General features: G+C 40.6%; 1 protein-coding gene across 1 annotated transcript; it reads right to left on the bottom strand.

Moving 5' to 3' along the window:
• Nucleotides 1-818: 818 nt before the first annotated feature.
• On the bottom strand, nucleotides 819-25637 carry loxhd1b (lipoxygenase homology PLAT domains 1b). The gene is made up of 42 exons (XM_069699346.1): nucleotides 24968-25637; nucleotides 24113-24227; nucleotides 23564-23644; nucleotides 23203-23387; nucleotides 22922-23020; nucleotides 22641-22789; nucleotides 20884-21007; nucleotides 20429-20538; nucleotides 19801-19941; nucleotides 19575-19710; nucleotides 18990-19150; nucleotides 18826-18912; nucleotides 18301-18436; nucleotides 18044-18198; nucleotides 16617-16777; nucleotides 15349-15425; nucleotides 15076-15272; nucleotides 14438-14630; nucleotides 13816-13976; nucleotides 13380-13701; nucleotides 12724-12875; nucleotides 10791-10924; nucleotides 10470-10615; nucleotides 10189-10293; nucleotides 9961-10089; nucleotides 9721-9885; nucleotides 8590-8771; nucleotides 8400-8516; nucleotides 8045-8207; nucleotides 7217-7371; nucleotides 6929-7138; nucleotides 6694-6820; nucleotides 5512-5720; nucleotides 5083-5268; nucleotides 4856-4983; nucleotides 3954-4071; nucleotides 3258-3435; nucleotides 2854-3039; nucleotides 2087-2257; nucleotides 1815-1947; nucleotides 1374-1529; nucleotides 819-1299 (listed from the first exon to the last, which is right to left on the bottom strand). Exons 1-42 carry the CDS (start codon nucleotides 25635-25637, stop codon nucleotides 819-821), a joined length of 7191 nt encoding a protein of 2396 aa, XP_069555447.1.
• Between the last annotated feature and the right edge of the window lie 710 nt (nucleotides 25638-26347).

The raw sequence follows: 26347 nt of genomic DNA, 5'->3' as shown, positions 1-26347 counted from the left end.
ATCTGTATCCACATACATGTCAAGAAAATGAAGAAATGCCAGTTTTATGCTGGACATAATCGTCCTCCTTGGTATATATCTTGTTCTCAATTCTTTGAAGAACTAATTTAAAGTATGCCTGTGGGAAACAATTAATATTGGCCAATTTATCCTTGTTGAATAGCCTCAAACATCCTGTTTGTGAAATAGTGTTCACTGTTCCCAAACAAAACCTGCACATACTGGGCAGAGATAATCTTTAATGTCTGTATTTTATTATTAAATAAATCATTGAAAGGCTGCCCACATTTCTTGCAGCTTTCAGCAGGTATTCCATTTCCCTTGTGCATTGCATTGTGGGAGAATACGGTCCCTCAAAGTAAAGTAAGAAATCCGGTATATGGCACATGTATGTATATATATAGTTTGGCTATACAACATTGTAATTCAAACTAGGATTAGCACTGGTGTTAAATTGTTTAAAGTAGACATGATTGAAAAGCAAAACAGAACCAATTAAAACGATATGTTTATTGTGTTGTGTCATCTGTTTCGGGTTATATTCAGCTCTGTTTATTTTTCTACTTGTAGAAGAAAAGATGGTAAGAAATGGCTTTTTCTGAAGTTTAAACAGGGGCAGCCCAAACAGTTGACACAACCTTAAAAAAAAAAAGGTTTTATCCTTTAAAAGTTGATAAAGTTACATTCACGCCTGTCGAGACCAACTGTTTCTTCACAAACTCGTCTAACATGCGGTAAAAAAATTAAAAAAAAAAAATCCAGTGAACAAAAGGGGGGAATGAACTGCTCACCCACTCTTGGTTTCATGCGTTCTCCTCCTAATATTTGGGGTAGAGCACTCTCTGAATCTGTCTGTCGGCCTTGTAAGCGTCCAGCCACTTTCCGCACTGGAAGATGGTTGTGACTGAGTTAGCCGTGTTGGTCACCTCGACGCACTCTAAATACCACCCACAGTTGGTGCTGCTGCCGTCGTGCTCCACTTTGACCCTCAGCAGCTCTCCGAGGTCCAGCATCTCCAGGACAAAGCGGTCCGTTCGCCCTTGCTCAAACAGGTTGCGAAACTTCTGCCGCAGATGACGCTGGCCTGAGTCACCGTTGACACCGTAGATGGTGATGAAAACGTTGGAGTCTGTGCCGCCCCCTTTGACGTCCCCGGTGATGACGATGATTTCGTACTTGACGGGGACCAGGTTGCGGACTTTGCTCGCGAAGCTCTCGATGGACTTGTAGCACTCGAATGTCAGGAACTGGTCCTTTTTGGCTGCCAGGGGGATTTGTGTATCACATTGGAAGAAATACCTAAACAGGAGGGAAGGTTTAGAGTCATCAGCATTTTATATAATATGATGTATGTTGTGTGAGATTGCACTTACTTGTTTCCCAGCTCCTTTTCTGTCACCACCACCTCCATAACGTGCCAGAAAGCTTCATTCTTCACCTTCTTGCCGTCTTTTGTTATGTGTCCGAGGCAGATGCTGGCGATTTCCCCCAAGTGCTTGGACGAGAACTCAAACGCGTCAGTGGCACCGCTGTGAAAGAACAAAAAGAGTGTCGTCTACTTGTAACGTTTTTGCAGGTTTTGATTCTGAACAGCGAACAGTTAAATGCAGTGGTCTGCCTGAGAGTTTCTCTTATGCGTGCCTCATGTGATTATGTGTCCTGAGAGCAGAGACTTGGAGAACAGAAAGTGAAGCTACAAGATAAAAGTGGGTAAAAAAAACCTAAAAAAAAACGTGAAAGAGAAGAGGTTACGTAAGGCCATAAAACAGGGTTTTACCATGAGCCGAGGCCCCGGACTCTCTTTAAAGACCTACCATGAGAACTTCTTTTTCTTATTCTCCAGAACAAACTCCTTAGAACGGGCTTTCCTTCCTTCCAACACGATCCAGGCGTTTTCCGTGGTGGACGCGTTGTCTGTGTTCGCAGTTGTAGTGGCAATTTCATATTCTGTGGCAACGCAGAGAGACAGACACTGTAATCATTTCACATCTGGCAAATGGTTGTAATTAGCTGCAAGTTGTTCGTCTCTGACTGTTGCAGAACAAAAAGCTTGTAATTATGTCCGCCGACGTCCATTTTTACTAACTGGTTTTATCACTGAGGTCGATAGAGTCATTGTTGGCACAAGCCAGCTCCCTCATAATCTGCCTGTCCTCTTCATTTTTTGCCAACCAGCGGTCGCAGGGGAACCTGAAGGTCTGGTCCATGGCCTCGTCTTTCACATCGATGCACTCCAGGTGCCATCCAGGAGATGGGCCTGTTTACAGTAAAACAAACAGTCCATGCTGGTGTTATTACTTCTATCCATAAATCTTTTTCAAAGTAATGGTCTGAATTTTTGTGTTTCACCAGAACTAGCAGTCTAATTATAAAAATATGTTGTGCATCTCCTTTGTCTTGAAGACATGTTCCTATAATGTCCTCGTACAGATTGCACGCTTTTATACAACAAGATAGACTCTGGTATTTCATCTTTATTTTAGGTAGTAAATTAGTTAAAATATTAACAAAAATTTAGTTGTTGAACAATTTTCCTTTGAAAAACAAGTAAAGAAAGTTACAAACAGAATACAATTCTTTGTCCCACATCAAATTGATCACAAATAACTTTACAGAAAAACCAACAAAACGATCAATGATTGCAGAAATTCTAATATTTGACTAGTTGGTTTCAGATATAAAAAAAAAAACATCTGTAAAGGTCTTAGACAAAAAGCTAATTTGTCACCATCAATGTTAGCAAAAATAAAAACTAATGAAAAAAAGAAAAGAAAGTGATTTCCTGTTGTTTTGAGCACAACGATCCCCAAGTAGCTGCTTGTTTTGACACCAAAGCGCTTCTTCCTTCCTCACCTTTGTTGTCATGCCACACTCTGACTTTGGACAGTTCGCCCAGACTGAGCATGTCGGGAAACCTGAACACGTCCTTCACTTTTCGCTCAAACTTGTTCCTGTTGGTGCTCTCCTTCAGAGGCAGCGTCCCAGTGTCCCCGTACTCCCCGAACACCATCACAAACACGTTGGCATCAGTGCCAGCACCTGGAATATCAAAAGGATTATATGACCACTGATGGACATCAGTAGTTATATTTTTTTTCATTTAAACACCCTGTGTTTCATTTAGTCATTCAAAAAAAATAAAAAAAAAAGGTCCCGAAAAATCAGAGAGAGGGGTCAAGACACGATTAACAAGACATTGTTCTAATTTTCATCTCTTTTAATTACAGCCATTACTGTAGAAAACCAATGTGACCCACCTCCGACATCACTGGTCTGGACTTGAATGATGTAGGTCGTCTTCTCCACCATCTCCTCCTCGTCCACCACGGCCGCCAGCTCACACACCTTCGTCCTCTTCTGCCCTTTGGTCTTGGACAGCCAGTTCTCGTAGGTGAACAGATACACGTCGTCCGTGGTTAGGTTCCGCATCAGGATCTAAATGCATTTATTGAGACATTTACCACACCATCGGGATGATACAAGCGTTTGAATGCCAAACCTATACTTGACATTGTTGCAGCACAAGATTGAACAGAAACAGACCAACATTAGGAATCTTCAAGGCTGAACATTTAAAAACATTTTTTTTTAATTGCAATGTTGTTTTAAATATAAATGTTCATGTCATTTTAACTATAAGCTTCTATTTGTGAATCCGATAGTATCAAACAAGTTACAACTACACCAACATTATTACAAAATTGTCTCTACTTGAGAAAAACAGATTTTTTTATAAATTACCTTCATAGTCTTAATGTACTGAGTGAAATTTAAGCCAGTGACCTATTTTTTTTTTTTTTTTAATTTTTTTTTAATGGCTAATTAAAACTGTTGGCACCAGATTCTGTGACCTGAGTAGGAATTTTTGTCATTTTTCACAGCTATATGGTAATGATACTTGATGAGAGAAATGTGGCCGCCACAGACAGGAGCCCCCGCAGTCTTTATGTTACCCGATCAAGAAACCAGTCGGGGCGACTCCCAGTGCCATCAATCCGAAGTCTGATCTTCTTCAGAGGAGCGATGTCATCTATCTCCAGGCTGAACGTGTCCTCTTGGCCTCGTTCAAACCTGGACAGACCAAGATGGTGTGTATGAATTAGTGTTTGCATTTAATTGCTTTCTAACAGAGTCAGATCAGTTCCACTCTGATGTCTTTACATTAACTATGTAGCTAGATTCAGATGTTAGCTTAGCTCAACTTTAACATTTATTTTATTTAATTTTATTAATGTGTTGTCTTGTGGTTAATTTGATCAGTTCTTATGCATTTATATAATATATTTAGATACAATTTTAGCATGTTTTTATGTTCCTTTATATCTGTTTTTTGTGAACCACTGAATGTAATTTTCTTGCTGTAAAGCACTTTGAGCTGCTGTTCTTGTATTAAAGGTGCTATACAAATAAAGTCGATTATTATCATCAGGATGATAATGGACAGTAAAAAAAAAGCTACCGTAGCTCTTTCCAATGGTAACACCAATGATTAATACGCGATATCTTGTTTATTTAATTTGCATAAAAAAAGTGTAAAAACATTTTATGGGGGTTTATGTGACAGACTATTGGTTGGCTGTGAGCACCGACTTTCAGGAGACATACGTCAACCACTGGAGGCCAAGGAAATGACTGCTTTGGGCCCAAAAAAATAGCCCGGCACAAACAGCGAAATTATTTTCTTTACACTTCTCCTTTTCTGCGGATCAAAACAAATGAAAAATTTAATTAAAATTTGTGAACTTTAGAGGTGCGGGTGGGAGGATTTTGTTGGACAGAGCAAGGCTAATTGTTCCCCTCTGAATCCTCCCCTTTTCCTTTCTTGAAAAGTGATCAGTACAATTAGAGAACTGACCGATCCTCATTTTTAGGCAGTAGCATTTCCTCTGTGCTCCCGTTGGCTCCGTACACGGTCAGGAAAATGTTGGTATCTGTCCCTGCGTACTGAGTGTCACCTGTGACAACTGTGGCTGAATACACAACCTGAAAAATACAGTAGATACAGTGGGACAAATTGTGTTTTTATGCAACACCTTAACTGAATGTTCTCCAAGACATCATATTTTCAGTGCGGTGACTCACTTTGCGGATAATGTTGATCGTGCTGGAGTCCAGCACATTGAACAGTCTGGCAGTCAGACCGTCTCCCCTGTCTTTAGCCAGCCAGCACTTACATGGAAAGATGTACTTGATACCTTTGGTTGGCACGGCAACCGACAGCTCATCCACCAACCAGCAGCTCTCTGGTGTGACACCGTTATGGCCGAGCTGAAGAAGAGATGAGAGGAGAGAGAGAGAGAGAGAGAGAGAGAGAAAGAGGGGGAAGGTAGAACTGGGAATTGATATATCATTTGATTTTGTTTGATCTAAGTACCAGAAGGCAGAGCTAGAATGAATTATTGCTGAGTTAGAATGGCTTTATTTAAAATGTTAACATCAGTGCATCTGAGGAGGCAGCAGAGAGGAGACAGTTTCACAGATTCAGCCACAGAGACAATCCCAGATTCTCACTTCCACCCTCTTGATCTCTCCTACGTCAGTTCCATAGCACACAAAGTGCTCCATGGTGCCGGCATTGAACGATTTCTTTTCCTCCGGCAGGTCAAGCCACAGTCGGTCTGTCTCGACATCGCTGGGGCCTATGATGATGATGTAGACCCTGGCTGTGGTGCTGGCATCACGGTCGATCGCCGTGGACAGGGTGAAGTGATAGGGGATGACTGGGAGCGAGAGAAGAACTGGTTAAAGATGGGGTTTTTTTTTTTTCCATTTAAAGTTCAGTCCAAATTATGATCTTCTTAAAAGAACAGAGTTTGGACTTCTTCAGAGTAGTAACATCATCGATCTCCAGGCTGAATGCGTTTTCTTGATCTCTTTCAAACCTCGACAGAAACAGTATTAAGGATTATCTTAAAGGAATAGTTTGACATTTTCAGAAATGCTTAATCTTTCCAAGATTTAGATGAGGATTGATACCACTCTTACTGTATGTCTATATGCATATAAATATAAAGCTATTCCCAGCAGCCAGCTTAGCTCACCACTAAAACGGACTAATATATGTTAAATCTCATTTGTTTAACCTGTATGAAGACAGATGCCTTTTCATGTGGCACTGTGAGACTGCAAAAAGCAGGGACTTTAGAAAGTTATTACTAGTGGATAAGAACTAATCCTAGATACATACAACTCATTATCCCCTGTGAAACCACAAATTGTTGTATTTACAAGGTTGTTTTTTTTTTCCATCAGATTAAACAAAACAAAATATAATGTGTTAATTATGAGATATTACATTGTTTGTAGGCAGTTTTGTTATACTATCAGCCATGATACTTGTTTCCAGTCTTTATACTGAACTAAACTAACCTGCTGTAGGCTTTAGCTTCACATTCAGTGTATAACATGAGGCTGTTATCGATTTTCTCATATAACTCTGTGAACACATTTCCCACAATGTTCCTTTTCTTTAATTTTGGCTAATTGGGTTCAAACTTCAGAGCTATCTGTGAACAGATACATCTTTTGACTTTAATTTATTTCTTAAGTAATTGATTGAGTCTTCCTGCTGGTATCATGTTGACGAGCCGAGTAATTTTTTCAAAATGTTCCCTAATGTTTGTCTTTGCACATTGTTCTCATCATACTGAGACTCCACCTTGAGAAACATGAGGAATAGTTTTGCAGCCTTACTTGGACCCTCTTCGGCCACTGCCACCTTCTTCTTCTTTTTCTTCTTGTTGGCATTTCTGTCCAGTCCGAGCTTAGCCTGAGCCAACTTTTTGGTATTTGGATCGGTGTTTCTTTCACCCTCATAATCCTGAACCATACACACAACAGACAAATTTCACTGTAGCAGCAGCTCATAGAAAATCAAATACAAGGCACGAAGGAATATGGCACTATCGCAAACTATAACCAAACAAACCTTAACAAAGAAGTTCCTCTCCATTATTTTGTCCTCTTTCTTCGTTGACAGCCAGCGCTCACACAGGAACATGTACACCTCCTCCGTTTCCACATCCAGCACCTCCACCTGGTCCAGGTACCAATCGGCTCCCATCATGGAATTGTCATGACGGATGTGGATCTTAAACACCTGCCCCAGGTCCACAGCCTCAATAGCGAACTTGTCCACCTAAAAAGCAAAGAGAATTGAACAGCTTTGGACACCGACAGTAATGAGACATAACGTACCACACACTTCTCCACGTACCTCTCCTCTCTCAAACTTGTTCTTGTTGTTCTCAGATTTGGCAAGTTTCCGCTCTCCTGTGTCCCCCAGGTCTCCGTAGATGGTGAGAAAAACATTGGCATCGGTTCCTGCTCCGTACATGTCACCTGTCCGCACAGACACCTTGTACGTGTGAACTGTGATGAAAGAAAAACTCAGCGGTGAATTATGTGGATGTACACGTTGTTTGCTCGCAGATTTTTAAATATGTACTGCAACATGAAAGACAATTTACACTTCCAGGTGTGCAGTGGAATTTTCCTGCTTATATGAACTTTGTAGGGTCCAATCGAACAGTATGTGAATTTATATAGTATAATGTCCCAAAACTGTGTTTATGAACTGTTCGCTCTACTGAAACTCAGTATAAAGCTCCACAAAGCCGAGGGGAGCTGCCGATGATTTCAGTCTGAAAGTTCATCACTATGAACGACCCCTTTCAAATTGTTTTCTCGTTCTCATTTTTGCAATGTTATTAAAAAAAAAAAAGTATTATAGCCACTTCAAGTAAAAGTATGACTGTATTAAGTTCTCTAATTACTGTTAATTAGTTTAATTTACAACAAAGCATCATGTCCAATGTTCTCTGTCAGTTTAGGTTTTGCTTTTAAGATATTCACGAGTGACTAAAGGTCACTGGCAAATACACGTAGTAGAGTAAAAGCTAAAAACTTTCCTATATGTACTTGCAGTGGAGAAAATGTATTAGGTAAAATACGGAAGTACAATCACCTCAAAATGGTCCTTAAATACAATAGTTAAGTAAATGTACTTAGCTACATGCCACCACTGAAATCAGGGTGAACCTACTTTCCAGAGCATCCTCCACTTCAGTTTCAGTTGTCTTAAGCTTCCCATCCCTGAGGAGTTTCTCTGTGATGATGTCTGAGGGGACGAGCTCCTTTACTGTCTCCCCATCATCCTCAGACTTGGCCAGCCAGCACTCACATGGGAAAATGGTCGTCTCTGAACCCTGCCATTTAATACAGACAAATCTGGGCTCAGCTGTGTTGCTCTAACGTGGAAGAAAAGTATCTCTGAGAGATGTTTGAGCCAAAAGATGTTTAACTATCAACGTGTTGATAATTTAATGAGGCCACACACAAAGAAATTCTTAATGATGCACTTATCTATGAGGTGTCTTCTCAAGTTGTATTTTTACTACCTTTCCTTTCCTGAGCTGTCGCCTGATCTCCACTCTGTCGAGGTGCCATCCCGGGTTTGTGCCCTTGTTGTCGTGTCCTATCCTGATTTTCTCTATGACATCACCGACGTCTTCCAGCTGTGAAAAGAAAACTCATTTACAAACAGGCAGACGGTTTCCAAGGATCTAAAGTCTAAATCCACACACTCACCTCCACAATAAACATGTCCTCAGCTCCCCTCTCAAAGTACAGACGTCTCTCTCTCTTGTTCACGCACAAGTGTTTCTGCTGCGTGCACACAGCTTTACGTCCATACAACGCTATAAACACATCAGCGTCTGTTCCCGCTCCAAACACGTCGCTGGTGTAGATCTTTATCTCATAAGGTACAACTGAAAAGTCAGAGGAGAAGCTTGGTTTGATGAAAGTTCAGCCAGAAAACAGAAACGTGCTTCGACTTAAAGAGGTGAGAAGTCACAAACTGCAGGTATTCAAGCACTTGAACACTGTTTGGCACTTAAGAACTTCTGAAACCCAAAAAGGTTGGAGGCATAGGATAATAATGTATGAGCACAAGTTCATATTTTATGTGAACAAGATTTTGTGGCTACTTTAGAGGCAAGTATTACATGTGTGACAAGTATAAATATTGATGATCTGTTATCATTTTGAAAAGAGGCCATTTATATTCATAAATAGGTTGAAATATCGAGTGATTTATTCATTGTTTATTTAATCTATTTTTGTGTTCAAAATTCATTCATTATTGTTTTATCAATCATCCGCTAAGTAACCTGATCAGCTATCCTGAGATCGATTGCTTTTGTCTTCGCCTGTAAACCCGGGAATTCAGGGTGTTCTCCTCATTCCAGTAAATTCGTTCATTGAGGAAACAACACCACATCACTCTCGTGATTATTTCTCCCCGTTTTCAGGTATGTTAATGTTGTTTTACAGTGAAGTGTTTGTAATGATTTCCTGACGAGTCAGAGGTGACGAAGAAGTAGAGTGTGTAGGTAACATTGGTTCAGACTTTGACCTCACGTTATAACCTACAATATAATTTTTTTTTTTTTACTGTTAAAAGCCAACATGACTTCAGAGTTGTGATTTGAGCTGTTTTCTGTGTGAGTGAAGAAGAGTCCTTCCATGATGAACATAATAACACAGGTCACAGTCAGAGCACGAGCACCGTTCCTCAGATGGACTGCTTTCAATCCATTTTTACTGCTGATGCTTCCACACTTTTATCAGTGAAATTTTACATAAAGCACTTCTACGGGACGGTTTCTCAATCAGCGCCACAAGATTGAAGTACTGCTTCCCCGGCTGTTCACTCACATGGCATGTAGAGTTCAGTCTGTAACTCAGCAGGATAGAGATCCCTTACAATCGCACCATCATCCTCTCCTTTATCCAACCAGCGGCCACATGGGAAGCGCAGTCTCAGACCCTGTGAGGGGGCGTCAATCTCGACCCAATCCAAGAACCAACCAGATGAACCCCCTGAGAAGAAAAATGCTATTCAGTTTCATAAAGTGGACAGATTATTGTTTTCTTTAGAGCCTTTTCTTTCCCAACCTGAGTTGTCGTGCCCGATTCGAAGCTTTTCCAGTTCTCCCAAGTCCACTGCCTCCACGATGAACTCATTGATCATCCCCTGTTCAAACTTGTTCTTATAGTTTTTACAAGCCTTGAGGTTGATGATGCCTGAGAGTGACATTAAGATTTTTAATTCAGATTTTATTGTGTTAACAGACAGCAAGAGGCCCCCCATCATAATGCCAGGATATTGCTGAATTATCACACCTGTGTTGTCATTTTCACCAAAGAGAATGGCAAAGACGTTGGCGTCCGTCCCAGCATACTTCTTTTCACCAGTTTTTATTTTCAGAGTATATGTAGTAGACATGGCTGCAAGATACATTTAACAAGTCAATACGTAAAAACGTTTCATCTTCAAATAAAAACGAGTCCCTCCTTGTTACCGTCTACACCTGTGTGTTTCACAGCACTTAGATTAATACTTAAACAGTGCTTTCTTTTATCCTGTCCCCCTCTAAGACATGAGCCAGCTTTAAAACTGTTACATTTCTGCTCGAGCCCCAGCGTGGCACCAGTCCCCTCCTCATCCTCATCCTTCCTCATGAAGGCCTCGTCCACAGGAACCAGCTCTCTCGCGATCTGCCCATCGTCCTCATCCACTGCCAGCCAGCGGTTACAGGGGAAGTAGTATCTATAGGCCCGAGAAATGATCAGCACACCAACTCGGACATGACATGTTGTTACATCACTATCAGATGCATAATTACATGACATGATTCATTTTTAAAGAGTACAGGGGGATCTCTCATCTTCTCTAATCAAATAACTGAGAACAGCTTCAGATACAATCAGTTGGTTTCACCTACGTTATATCATCCTTCGTGTCCACTATCTCAACTCGATCCAGGTACCAAGAGGAGTAAGAGTTGGTGTTGTCATGTCGGATTCGTAGCTTCTTCAGGGGGCCCAAATCAACAGCTGTAACGATGAAAACATCCTCCTGCAAAATACAGCAACAACAGACACTTTTTTTTTAAAGGTGGGATGGCAGGTAACTAGTTGTGGAAGAAATATCCAGAGATTCAAAGTAGTAATATCACAGTGTAAAACAATCCCCCCCATATTATTAGAAAAATATAGTATCTTGGATAAAGAGGACACTTTCACATTGTTTTACTACGAGAGTTTATTTTTAACTACAATATATACTGTTGGGTGGTATCATCTGCTGCGGTACATCATATATTATGTGTTTATAATATTTTTGTATGAATAACTGGAATCTGTAAAAATGTTTCTTCAAAAATGCAGTAGAATTAAGGTATAAATAAATAAAAATCTCCACACAAGGTCAGCTTGTTTGTCCAGTTAGGCTGGAAATGTTCCTGTGTATCTTCAAATTTTCCTAGACACTTGGGAAAAATAAGAGGCGATACCATTGAAAACTCCAGAATAACCATTCAGAGAAACTTGTGGTGAAATTGTTTTTGTCATCAGCTGCTTGTAAGGTCAATAAACCTTCCATCTTGACTTTTTATTTCCACCTCTTAAAGGGTCTCTCCTAATAGTTTTTCTTGCTGACTGATTTCTGTCAGGACTAAATACAGAGTGTGTGGTTGTTTTTCTAAGCAAGCATTCACATTAGTACATGCCAACACACTAGTGTCGCGTTTGATCTGTGGGTTAAAAATAAAACCTAATTGTCTGGTCGTGAGTTTTGTGTTCCCACCGAGCCGGGTGTGTCGGGATGAATAATTCACAGGTGTGGATAAAGTAATGAGTAAAAGTAGGACGGGTTCAATGACTCAGAGCACTCCTCAGAGCTGCTCTTGGTCACAAGTGGCTTGCCTGCCGGAGAGAGCTTGTAATCCTACCAGAATACACTCCCACCTACACCTCAGTGCACGGCTTATGTTGCGTGGAAGTGCCCGAGTCTTTGACTAACTCCTAGTTAATTTTCAGCAAGATACCTTTCCAGGATTGTGTGTAAAGATCCCGGATGAAAGTTCATGTAAGAATTATTTATGAATATCAGGTGGTGTAATATAAATAATGTATGTTCATGAACCGCATGCTTCTCAGCACGTTTCCAACTTGTAAAATAACCCAGTTTTAAAATCTAATGCAAGATGTTGGAGATGTTCTACCAGTCTGTTGTGGCCAGTGCATTGTACTTCGCTGTGGTGTGCTGGGGGAGCAACATTGGAGCCGGTGACACCAACAGACTTAACAAACTGGTTAAGAAGGCCGGCTCCATCATCGGCTACAAACTGGACAGCCTGGAAAAGGTGGTGGAGACGAGGACGCTGAACAAACTATTATCCATATTGGATAATCCTGACCACCCTCTCCACCACCTGCTGCAGGGACAGCGGAGCACTTTCTCCAAAAGACTCCTTCAGCTCCGCTGTCACAAGGACAGATACAGGAGATCATTCCTGCCGACCGCAATAAGACTGTACAATAACTCACCTCTGGCAAAATCCATCACACAACAATAACACTGTTGTCTGTGTTCTTGGTTGTTTGTATATAATATATATAGATATGTACTGTACTGTATATATTGTATATACTGTGCATTTTATATTTTTATATTTTTACTGCTATTTTATTGCTTTCTATTATTCTATTGTTATCTATTGCTTCCTGTATGCTGCTGTAGCGAAAAAAAATTCCCCTCAGGGATTAATAAAGTAACTACCTAACCTAACCTAACCTAAAAAATCCTCAGACTCTCCCCTTTAATCTCATTGATTTAGAAAGTCAGTGATCACTCCTTTGTTGGATCCATTGTACCTGCCCTCGCTCAAATTTGTTGAGGTTGTCAGAATTCTTCAGGTAGCGCTCTCCGGTGTCTCCGTTTTGGCCATAAATATTAATGTAGACGTTGGCGTCGGTCCCAGCTCCCAGCATGTCACCAGTGAAGACACACACTTCATAGGTGTTGACTGCAAGACAATACAAGGGATGAATTACTAACATGTCTTTAACCTTTATGTCGGCCACGAAACTTGATTCAAACCACGCGTGTCTGCAGCGTCAACACTGACAACGAGAAACAAACGTGTCCTAAAATATCAAAAATAATAAGAATAAAGCAAATAACCAATTCTCCACACAAAATGTGTATGTGACTTGATATGGAATTTAGGCAAACGGTATACTGTATTACATTTTAACTGTAAAACAGGAAAAACTACAGGACACAGCTGCTAACCTGCTTTATATTGTTAAAAGCTGATTTACTGTTTCTATCAACTTAAGACAAATTTCTCTTAAAACAACCCAACTAACAAAACCTACTTTTAATGGTTTTGTTACACCGTGCCTAAAGCGCAGTGGATACAGCTGTAGCTAATTTAAGTTTTTTTAATGACTAACAACTGGATAAAAGGAAACTCTTTGGGTGCTCAGCTGCCAGAAAATTAAGACTTCATTAAAAATGTTTATACCTTCCAGCTCTTCTGCGTCCTCAGGCAGCAGCTCCACCACCAGCTCGCTGTCCTCCTCTCCTCTGGCCAGCCAGCGTGAACAGGGGAAATGATAAGTCAGCACCACTTCCCGCATCTCCTCTCCTCCCTCCTCATCCTCATCTTCCTCGTCTTTCTTCTTTTTCTTCCTCTTCTTCTTGTCCTCCTTTTTCTTCTCTTTGGGCACCATGGCCATGATCAGATGTTTGACGTCCACTGTCTCCAGGAACCAGCCAGATCCGATCCCAGAGCCGTCGTGACCGATGCATATCTTGAAGACCTTCCCCACATCTTTGGCCTCTATCTGGGGAACAGTTGGTAGTTTCTTCTCAATATCTGCACATTTTCTTTAGCAGCCACATGTAAGTTCTGAGATGCATTTTGAAACCACTGAAAACATCAAATCCAGCATTGATACCTTGAATATTTCTGTCGTGTTCCGTTCAAAGTTGTTGGATCTGCTTTCGAGGGTGATGACCTCTGTCTTCCCGTTGTCCCCGTAGATCTGGATGAACACTTTAGCATTGGTGCCAGCAAACGTCTTGTCTCCAGTCACCACTGTTACCTCATAGTTAATCACTGGAACAAAAAACACAAATGATTTTTAGACAGTGTTATAGTTAATGCATACACTACATGTAAGTATGTTTGTGACCACACTTGTAAGCACATACATAAGAAACTGTGTATGTAAGAATGAAGACTTTACACATCTTTCAAAAGCAGTACGTACAAGGTGCTCAACGGTCTAAGAAAGGAATAATAATTAGACAAAATTAGTAACCCAATATGTAAGTGAAGTTTTATATTTTGATTAAAATGACAGATTTTTTTTTAGATGATTTGCTAAATAGACAGTATACTAACATTTTATTATGCCCTGCTTCAGACACTTTTAAACCAGTCCGCTGAATATGAATAAAGTTCTTGGAATTGAACATAACCTACACACATTCACTTATCATAATATACAGGACCAGTTACTGTGTGTGTATATGTAGTCTGTGTATGTTCCTTTAAATGGTGTGAGTGTTGCCTACATTGTTCCATGTCCAGGATCTCGCTCGGGTAAATCTCCACCTCTGTCTTGCCGTCAGCCTCATCCTTGCACAGCCAGCGGTGGCTGGGGAACATGTAATGCTTTCCATGGACGGGAACCATAATCTGAACACTGTCCAAGAACCAGCCGGCACGCATGCCAAAGTTGGTGTGGCCAATCATCAGACGGTTGATCTGGAATAAGATTCAATAGATGACACATTTAAAGATATTCTGCACAAATTTACTGATAAGTTACAATTCAAAAATGAGACAAATGTTTCTGTAAATCTTGTGTCTCTTTCTTAAACAGGCAGCCTTCATGCTTGGATCCACTGTGATGAAAAAAAATAAAATCTGTTTTTCTACTTGATTTGTCAGTGTCTACAAACATGCTGGAAACCATATCTGAGGCTACAAATTCATGCACAGTACAAAGCCAAGTTATCTAGACCACTGATGAAGTTAAAGATCCATAATGTGATTGTCTGGATGTAATAACCCTGTATACATCGTGTGGTTCGTCCAAAGTACTTGACAGCTACAGTATGTTGTTAACATGGGTGACCCCACAATTAATTGAACTACAAAATCTTTGACTACAGATTCTCATAGTACTGTCAACATCAAAAGAGAGAACCTGTCCGATATCAAAGGTCTCCACGGTGAAGATGTCGATGCGGCCCGTCTCAAAATAGTTGCCCAGGTTGTTGGCAGAGACCAGCAGCATCATTTTACTGGTGTCGCCTTTCTCTCCGTAGAGCTTGACAAACACATTGGAGTCTGAACTGCCCCCGGGGATGTTACCCGTCTTCACTGCGATGTGATAGTTGACATCTGAAACACAGAAACAAACATAAGTCTCAGAACAAAATCTAAATGCCAAATAATAATCCAGTTTCCTCTGACTCACTGTAAAGACACTGTCCATCTGAGAACGGCACTAACTCTCTGACGATCTGTCCATCATCCTCGTTGCGGTCCAGCCACCTGCACAGTATAGATTGAAATCTCATCTGTTACTTATGCACAACTGTTGATTATACACTCGCAGAGCACTTGGTTAGAAACACCTGTTTTTTTGTATGTAATTATCCAATCAGCCATTTGAGCAGCAGCAGTGTAATACATAAATTCCTGCAGATATAGATAAAAAGGAGGACAAATTTCACCTCGGTGTCTCTGAACGTACCATGATTGTTGGTTCTAGAGCTGGTTTGAGTATTCCTGAACCTGGTGACCGAGAGATTTTCATGCACAGCAGTCTCTTGAGTTTACTTAGAACTGTGTGTTTTTTGTTTTTCGCACCATTCAAAGCTGAACCTTGTTGATTAGGGAGGTCAGAAGAGAAGAACCTGGCTGGTTTCAGCATACAGAAAGGCTACAATAGCTCAGATAATACTCTATACAGCTGGAGCAAAGAGCATCTCAGGAAGGACTTTGAGGGGGTTTGAATACAACAGCAGAAGACCATGTTTGGCTCCACTCATGTCAGCCAATAGCAGAAATGTGAGGCTGCAAGTTCACCAAACTGGACAGTTAAAGGCTGTAAAAAGTCAGTCTGATCTGCTGAATCTCGGTTTTTGCTGAGGCAGCAGATGGCAGGCATCAGAATTTGGCATCAGCAGCATGAATCAATGGAGCCAACCAGCCGTGTATCAACAGTGCAGGCTGCTGTGACGGTGTGGGGAAGGATTTCTTGGCAACACTTTGGGTCCCTTATTAGCAATCAGTGACAGTTTGACTGCCACAGCCCGAGCATTGTTGCTGACCATGTGCATCTTTTGATGGCCACAATTTATCCATTATCTAATGGCCACTTCCAGCATGATAATGCACCATGTCACGAAGCAAAAGTAATCTCAAACTGGCCTCAAACACAACAGTGAGCCTCAAAGCACTTCAGTGGCCTCCTCGATCACAATCACAATCAGGTCCGAGTTCAGTGGATCACCTTTTACAGCAAATTCGCAGCACCAATGTGCAGCTGATTAATGTGTGGAAATTATGTGATTCAATCATATCAACATGGAGCAGGATCTCAAAGGAATACTTCCACCATCTTGGGGAATCCAAGCCACCAAGAGTTGTGGCTGTTTTGAGAGTAAATGAAGACACTACATTGTATGACAATGATGCTCCTGATTAAGTGAGTGTATGATGTCATCTGTATTACTGCACCTGTTACAGGGGAACTCTACAGCATGGGCCTCAGCCTGTCCCTCCTCTCTCACAAGCACTTTGTCAAGAAACCACCCGCAGCCTCCACCTTTGCCGTTGTGTCCAATTCTCACCCTGCGGACCTGTCCAAGGGCTACTGCCTCGATTATAAACTCATCCAACTGTAAGGACAAAAGACACAGGAAGTAACAAAGTGTCAGTATCCAGCAGGAATGTGATGAAGAACAACATATTTCTGAATCAGCAGATACAACACCGATAGTTATAGATACAGTATGACAAATACTAGACTTTTTATCAGTATAAAATAGTTTTATGCCTCCGTGATGATGATCGTCATAACCTTTTTTAGGTTGGTCGTCCTATTCTTGTGAATGCAATATCTCAGAACCCCGTGATGGAAATCCTTTAAATTCGGTACAAACGTTCACTACGTCCCAAGGACGACCTGATTAGGTTTTGGGGATGAAAGTTCAAAGGTCACAGTGACACTATTGTTGTGAACATCATATCTCAGAGTGCCTTGATGGTATTTCTTAAAATTTGGAACAAACAATCACTTGGTCAAATGTCACTGTGACCTCACATCCATACTATTTTTGTGAACTCCATACTTCAGAAAGACATTGAGGGAATTTCTTCAAATATGGCAAAACATTTTATTTGGGCTCGAGGATGAACTGATTACATTCCGGTGGTCAAAGGTCAAGGCTGCTATTAGCTCATGTCTGTCCAGTTCTTGTGAACGTGATGCCATAACTCAGAAACAGAAGAGGAGAATTGTCACCACAATTGAACTTCAGTCAGCTGCTAAACTGGTGACACTAATTTTGGATGTCCACCTTGAAACGGTGCTCATTGTACAGATCTACTGTGCCACCAGGTTGACAATGTATGGGAAGCATCCACACTCTAGGATTCGCGGCTTCTCTGCAGCAACATCCGTATTTGAAGCATTATCTACTGTAAATCAGCTTTATTGGCCAAACACATAAGGATTCCTTCAAAGTCTTCAGAAAATATAATATATAATATCAGTTGGCATAAACATGGATGTCAACTGCAACTTAATTGGTTGGAGGAGGGATACAAAAGCAAGGCTTCTCGTTTATTCAAATTAGGCTAGATTAATGTCTCCATAAGGGGCTAATGTCTGATAATTGGGGTAAAATCCCCAATCAGCACCAGAAACGAAGCAGCAGACTACCAGTGCAGCTGACTGGGTTAATCACCATGATGATTAGTGACTGGCAGTGTGACAGTGTGTATGAGTGAAAAGAGGAAGTTTAATGCTTGATTATTTGAGGGAGATTAATCATTTGATTTTTTTAAAATTTGAAGCAAAAACTAAGAAGCATATGATCGAGTGTTTTGTCCTAGAATTTCACCAAGATTTGTATCTACCAGTGAGTACTGAATGCACCCACGTTTCCTTTCTCAAACTTGTTGATGTTGTTTTTGCAGTTGACCAGTTCCCGATCTCCGGTGTCTCCCTGGTCTCCAATCAGGTTCAGAAAAACAGACGCATCGGTGCCGCTACCGCCAACAGTCCCCGTGCAGACCGTCACTCTGTATTTGACCACTGCAGAACAGAATAACATCATTCAACATCATCTATACTCTTCTCTACATTTGGCAAAGCAGATTTTGGTTGGTTGTGTTGAACACAGGTGCTTGTACATACAGGGCAGCGGCTCAGCGATTAGGTCTCCGATGGCAGTTAGCTCCCTGACAACCTCGTTATCGTCTTCGTTAGTGTCCAGCCATCTTTCACAAGGAAATGTATACTTCTCCTTTGTTAATGTCTTCATCATAGTTGCCTGATTGATGAAAGACAAAGCTGGACAGCTTGTTTGGTTTGATATGTAAGGAGGTGTCTTTATAATCATTTTATTTAAGTTTAAACACTGGCTGAAATTCATAAATATGCTCTGATCCTCCTTCTTTGTTTGTTTTAATGATAGGGAGCAACAACAAAAAAGTTGAAGTGTTAAGCAAAATTCGTAAGTTTTATGGCCATGTTTGTCTGTAGCTGAGGATACTACACTATTGTATTTATCCAGTTTCAATGTTATCTAGCTTAGCTACATATGGATGTGTGTGATGTTTAGGATTTCTATGGAATGACATAAATATTATGAATTTGTACTATTGCAAGCTAAGTTAATGTAACCGATATAACTGATTACTAGATTTGAGAAATTTTCACCTTGCTGAGATGCCATCCGGCAAAAGGATTCCTCTTCTCGTGCCAGATCCGGAGTTTGGTCAACTTTCCCAAATCAGGCAACTCAACCTGAGTTCACATCAGGATAAAAAACAGTTAACTACACAGCCTCATCAGGGTGTGTTATTGAATTATAGAACACTCACCATAAACCTATCAACCTGTCCCTGTTCAAAATTGTCAGTTTGGTTGTCCATCCTGATCTCGTCTGACTTGCCCTTCTGTCCGTACACCTGGAAGGAGATATCTGCGTCGGTTCCTGAGCTGGGCAGGTCGGATGTCCAGATCCACAAGGACCAGGGATGCTCTGAGGAGAGCCAAATCTAATCATTATCTGTGATAAGGAGGAGTGGCATACCTTAGATAAGATTAGTGGTTTCCCCATCATTATCATAACCATCATCGTCATTAGTGTGTTGCTGTGACAAAGAGGCAAATGTTGCTCTTCCCCAGCAGAAGCCTCAAGTTTACACAAGTAGTTAGTGATGAGAGGCTCTAGACTAGTTTTCCTCCCTGAAATGGCATTTCATCTTGTTAAAAGCTTCATTTCACAAGCAATCATACAAAGCAGAATGAAGATAGACTGCCTGCTGAGTCATTATGCAAATGTATGATACATACTTACTGAATGAGCTCTGAATTATTTTGCTCAGTGTTTCAGAAGATAAAAGTGAAAAAGACCATGTTTAATGCAGCTGTTGATGAGCCATCATTATTTACATTCAACTCACTCTTCTGTCTCTTCTGCCTGAGTGAGACCATCTCATAGAGCTCCCTCTCTATCAGCCCGTCTCCCTCCTTCTCATCCAGCCATTTACTGCATGGGAAGGTCTGTTCTATCCCCGTGAAGGGGCAGTGCAGCACGGCCTGCAAAAAAACATTGATTCAGCTGAATTATACTTGACCGAAGATTCCCAGACTGTAGTGTTTGCATGCTAAGTGTGCATATCAATGTACCTTCTCGCAGTACCACCCAGCACTGACTCCTCCGTTGTCATGTCCGATGGTGACTCTGCTTAGGGGACTGAGGAGTGCGGCAATCTCAACATTAAAGATGTCTGTCAAGCCTCGCTCAAACTTTCCTCCCTCCAAAAACACCTGGACAGAAGTTAAAGGAAATTGTGGTCCATCCACAGTCAGATGTGTCCACAGTAGATTTAATTTAATTCATAGGCAGTTGTCTGACTTCAGAAACTGAGAGGCAAATTTGTTTGAAAGGAGTGTTTCAATGTGCAGCATGTTTGGGTTTGTGTCAGTTATCCTGCACATGATGCTACATTAAAAAAACAAAAGTAGTTTGCACATATAGTGCAAAGACTCAAAGTTTAAACAAAGAAAAAGATGCATCTTAATTTGTTTTTATTTTCAGGTAAGTTTAGTACAAAAGACAAAAGCGATTTAGCATCAAAAATGTCACCACAGCAAAAAAAAAAGTCAAAAATTGCCAGGATGAATGCCAGAACAAACATTCGACCTTAACCTTCTCTATTTCATATGAATAAAAACTAAAAGCTGCTCCTCCAGTCATCAGTTTGTACATCACATGAAAGTGGCCCTGTCTATTTTTTTTTCATCTCCTCATTACCTTGCCGCTGTTCTTCATGCCTTTCGTGCCGTGCATCACAATGTGGATTTTGGAGTTGGTCCCGGCACCTCGGATGTTTCCTGTCACAATCTGGACGTTGTACACAATACCTGGTGGATACAGTTACATGTCAGGCTATCAGAGGCAATGCCAGTGGGTCACTACGGTTCACAGCACGCATACTCCAAAAGAGCTGAGCAGGAACAAGATCACCCAGATCTAAACATTAGCAGTCTGACCCAAGAATTAATGACCACACGGCAGTGTTCTTGGCACGCTGTGTCTGCAGTTGTTGTTCCCTGGCACTAGCAGTGCTATTTAATATATTTTAGACCAGGCAATAGGATAATTATTTCCAAATGAGGGAAAATTTGTAAGAAACAGCTAAGTTGTCCTTGTGTGTATGTAAAGGCAGTTTAATTCTTCCAGGGCCTAAAAGCTCATTTTATTCTCACCTGTGGGCTGAGTCCCTCCCACCAAAACGTCCCTCTGGATCTTCCCATCATCCTCATCAATGGCAAACCAGCGGTTGATGGGAAATTCATACACTATTTTGTTACCCAGATCGTCCACAATTACCTGCAGAAAAAGGAAAAATGATCAACATGATTAAAACAATACTCATTATGATTGTTCACACTGATAACATTACACTTTAACCTCTACATTCTAGTAACATAGTGCTCAACATAGGTCACATTTAGCTTCATCTTCTTAAAAGCACGGGCAGCTCACTGAACACATTTGGTTACTGTTGGTGCAAAACATGTAAGATTGTCATCCAACATCCATTTAGCTCTTCTTGTCTTGCAGCACTGACTGCTGTTTTAATCATATGTATTTTATGGTTTTTAAGAAATTTTCATTGTTGGCTGTATTTTTATTTTTTATAAACATATATGTGAGCACACTTCCCCTCTACCATAATGTGGTCTCTCTTCATGCCCCAGGCCAGAACATAATCCAGGAGAGGGTACTGCATTAGCACTGTGATGAGACTGCTCCTTTTGTTGATTTCTTGTGTTACACCTTTATCTTTAGCTTTGTGCGTTTGTGCGCGAGTGTAATATCAACATTTTTATTTCATCACCCTTAGTATATAGTGTAGATCCAAGAGCTGTTTTTTTTACATTGTATTGTTCCCAAAATAATTCTATTAATTGTATTCTTTTAATATTCCGTATAATTCAGTAAATGTTTAGCCTTGGAAGCCCTGGTCTCTCCAGAAATACATATGGCTGCAGGTTTATCTAAATTTTTATTGTGTCTGCAGTTGTTTTTTATGAGTTGCCATTCTGAAATGAATGATATAATTGCAGTATATATTTGCAGCTTAATTTCTGAACTGTTTTGACTTTGTGTTTTGTTGTCAAGAGTATAAAAAATTATTTTATTATTTATTTATGAACATAGAATATGATATATAAGCTTAGATAAGAAAAGAGCTTTCAGCAACAGTGAAAAGAGGAAAACTACATTCAAATATTTTTTCTGAAAAACAATATTTACTCTAAAACAGATCTGTGTAATAACCTTTAACATGAACTTAGAGTGCAGCACAAACCCTGTGTGACATGCCAGCAGAGAATGATTAACCTATTGTTGTCACTGCTGATCTTTGGTGTCAGTCTGTGCTGCAGTAACAAACAAATCTACCGACTCATCTATCTGTTTGTTGTAAGGTAATCCCTTAATGGGGCATGGTTTCCCTTTACACAGAGGGTAGGATGATGACATGTGGGTCCCGTGGGTCCCGTGTGTGTGTGTGTGTGTGTGTGTGTGTGTGTGTGTGTGTGTGTGTGTGTGTGTGTGTGTGTGTGTGTGTGTGTGTGTGTGTGTGTGTGTGTGTGTGTGTGTGTGTGTGTGTGTGTGTGTGTGTCTGTTTGAATGAACTCATCTCTCGGCCGCGCACACTGTATGTGTTGTATGAGCAGGGATACGGTCTCAGATGAGAAGACTGACAGGAAATGAATGGATCACATGTCTTAAGTACCACAGCAGAGGCTGAGCTGAATGACAGAAAGAATCTAAGACAGAGTTTTGTTTCAAGATAACGTTCAGTAAAACTGTGAAGGAACAACTTTTGTAACAGATGAGAGTTAATGCATGTCGGTCTTCAGAACCTGTCCTGAGAATTGAGGAAGGTTCCTCACTTACTTACGAACACATACTTGTAAACAATAAATAACTCGTGTGTGTGTCTTTTTCCTACCTTGTCCACAAACCATCCTGCTGAGGAGCCTTTGTTATTATGACCGATGGTGACTTTCCGAACTTTGCCCAAGTTTGGTGCCTCCATAGTGAACTTGTCCTCCTGGCCCTTTTCAAAGTTATTTTTATCATTGTCCAGTCGCCTCTCCCCTGAAATAAAACAATTAGTAAAGTCTGTCAGCAGAATTGTAGATGTATTCAAGTGCACTGCATTAAAACTGGTATTCAGTTTGGTAAATAGTTGTGACTAACCCATCTGTTACTTGTTGCACTCTTATTTACCTGTGTCTCCAAACTCCCCAAAGACATTGAGAAAGACATCTGCATCTGTTCCACTGCCTTTTACGTCTGCAGTGAAAACACTCACCACATATTTATTATCTGGAAAATTAGGACCAAATGTGTAAAAAAAAACTGTTTAAAAACAAGCTTCATACAAAAAAGTCTCAATAAATGTCAACCACAAGCAATTTCTGATTATTTTGACAACATTTGGGCTGATTCACTTCATCAATCAGTGGAGGAGTGATCTTTCTTCAAGGCTCATGTCTGTGAATACGCACATTTGGGCATATCCATGGGGTCCATGCTGCCCAGCAGGTCTCTGATATAAAGGCCATCTCCCTCCACCTTACTGAGCCAGTTGTTACAAGCAAAATAGAACCTCAAGTGTGGCCGAATCACATCCGTCACCACCACCCGGTCCAGGAACCAGCTGGGGTTCAGGCCGGTGTTGTCATGCTCAATCCTGGAGCGACAGAAGAATAGCATCGACATAAATCAAACTATTCTTGCAAAAACAATTCAGGGGAAGGAAATAAATTTGCGTAAATCTGATCCAAAGTCACAATTATTTGGCTTCAGTTTTACTGAATACTGGAAAAGTCTGTATGAGGGAGGAAGAATATGACGAGTGTAACGTACCTTATCTTTTTCAAAGGTCCAACATTGTGAGTTCTTACTCTAAAAACATCAGTTTTGGCCTTTTCGAATGCTGTGCGACTCCTGAAATCAGAAAAAATGGTAAACAAAAAACCCCTCAAACCTTCAGCCTCAAACCATTAAACAAAACTACAAAATAAATGCAGAGTGAAACGAGAAAGAGCCAAGTAATTCGAGAAAAATATATTCCACAATGACTACCGGTGCATAATGAAACAAAAAAGCCTTGAAAACTTTTGACAAAAATCATGCAACAAATCATGTCATGCAAACTGATTTCCACCAAAATCACAGCAAACCGTGAGACTGAGCAGCCATTCTTTCACAACCATTGAATATAAATACCTCTTTTCTGTGCTGTTGAAGTGGAGAGAAACACAAAGTTTTAGTTCAAGTTCAAAAACCAGCTCAAGCAAATATCAATTAAAAAGGCCATAACTGAGGCCCCTGGGTAAGCTAAATATTTGCTCTTTATTTGAAGTACAGGTAGGCTTGCATCTAAATTCCAATCATATTTCAAAGGGGACTTACTTGCTAGCCAGGTGGACTTTGGGAGTGATGCCATATTCTCCGAAAAGAGTGACAAACACGTTGGCATCGGTGCCTGCTCCTCTCTCGTCACCCGTGATGGTCACCACCTCATACACTGGAGGATTTAATGATATCATACAAATGGAGGCGTGTTTCAGAAAGGAGTGAAGCGGAGAAAAGTGTGTTACAAAGGCATGTTGGCACTGTAGGCTGCTGTGGTAAACAAATGGGGTGATATACAGCATACACTTGTGTGTGTTTGAGTGCTTCTGTCCGCATAAAAACGAACACATTCTTTCTTCCATGAAAACATAAACAGCAGGAAGCAATTTGGGAAATGTAAGGTTTAATTTGGTTTGGTTTAATGAAATCCAAATCAAAAGTGCTAACATTTAAAGTTTAATTCAGGGTCAGTGTAAGGAGTGCACGAGGTCAGTTTGTTTCCGTGTATCCGTGAGAAAATGTGTGTGTTTGTGAAGTTCACTATGACTTTACATTGGGATGTTTTACATTTGATATAGAGTATCACAGAGTAACTTTAGAGGACTGTGATGGATGTGAAAGCACTCTGTGTAAAGATTAGTTGAGGCACAGGTGTCATATAGCGGTAGGCTGAAGGTAACATACAGACGATACATGGATACTACGTCTCTCAGTGTAATGTTACAATGAACGATAATGCACAGACACTTGACTGCCGGAGCCTCTCAGACTCCCATAACTGCAATCAAGGTTTCACCTCTCCTCTGGGTGTCAAATTTCTATTCATCAAATCCATATTACATAAAATGTCCTTTGAATTAAAATCAATAACATGACATCTCTATAGTTAAAGTTATGATAAAGAAATTTTACCTTTCTTTTTGTGATACTCGTCCTCGTAGTTCTCCACTTTTTCTGGCTCGTAGTTGCGAAGCTCACTCTCATAGATCTCAACGTAATTTTCCACCTTTTTCTTCTTGCCTTTCGTCTTTTTGGTGTCTTCATCACTATCTCCTTTCTCCGAACCTTTCTTTTTCTTATCTTTCTTTTTCTTTTTCCCTTCCTCTTCCTCCCCAGCTACTATTTCTTTATCCTTTTTGGATTTTTTCTTCTTGGATCCCATCTTGTCTTTGACTGAGGACTTCTTTGAGCCGTTCCTGGTGGTCTCGATCACATCAGGGAGTTTTTCTCCTCTCTTTTTACCCCTGGAGCCATTGTTGTTATCTTCATCATCAGTACTCTGTGACTCATTGCTCACCTCATCCCAGCTTTCTTCTTTGGCTTTTTTCTTCTTCTTTTTGACCTTTTCTTTATCTCTTCCTCTATTCTTGGTGCTCGTCACATCAGGCCCTGATGTGTCAGCATTGTATCCTTCTTCATTACTATCCTTAAACTTCTTCTTCAATCTTCCAGCATCCTTTGACTCACCCACCTGCTTACTGTTCTTCTTGGGCTTTGGTTCCTGATCCTCCGAGTCTTCGTCATCTACATCTTTGGTTTCTTCCTCTGCCTTCAGTCTTGTTTTTTTCTTTTTTGTGGGCATCTTTAATTTATTTACTACCTTGTAACTGTAACCGATTCCTGCGTGTTCCGGTGAAACTTGATTAAACTGACCTGTGACTGCACAGGAGCGACCCGCTGGCAGGACAGGTCCGAGTCAGAACCTACAGCTTGCTGTTTGGTAGGTGGCTGGGGAAGCCCTTCTCTGCTGGCTATCCTGACCTACAGAAGCAGCAGATGTTCTGACCTCATTAAAAAATTTGAATCTACGTGTAGTCACCTGATCAGAGGAGGAGACCCTCTCTGTAGATGGGGAGTGGCTAAAATAAAATTCATTCTACATCTGTAAGTAAAAAATACCACGATAAAAATACCTGTACAGGAATTATGGATGAAGTATTCAGGTTTTTACTACTACCACAGTATAAAACACTCCATACAAAACTAAGTCCTGCATTAATAATGCCAAGTAGCCTATAAGTAATCAGGAAATGTACCTAAAGATCAAAAGTAAAAGTACTCAATACTCTAGTAATTCCCATTATAAATCAGAGACTAACATTAACGTATTATTACTGATGCATTCACATGTAAACAGCATTTCACTGTTTTAATGATCTCATTTCAGGCTGCAGCAACTCATTATTTTTTTAAACTTCACTTAAACTTGAGATAAGCATCTGAGTTAAACTTGAGTTAAGCCTGCAAGTTAAGCTTGAGTTCAGCAACAGGGCAAACTTGAGTTAAGTAAGG

This window comes from Brachyistius frenatus, unplaced genomic scaffold (genome assembly GCF_029030835.1).
Source record: "Brachyistius frenatus isolate BFR_SWC_R1_liver_20210118 unplaced genomic scaffold, ASM2903083v1 Contig_30, whole genome shotgun sequence".
Taxonomy (NCBI): Eukaryota; Metazoa; Chordata; class Actinopteri; family Embiotocidae; genus Brachyistius; species Brachyistius frenatus.
The sequence above is the reverse complement of the archived record's forward strand: the minus strand, read 5'-3'. Positions and strand labels throughout refer to the sequence as shown.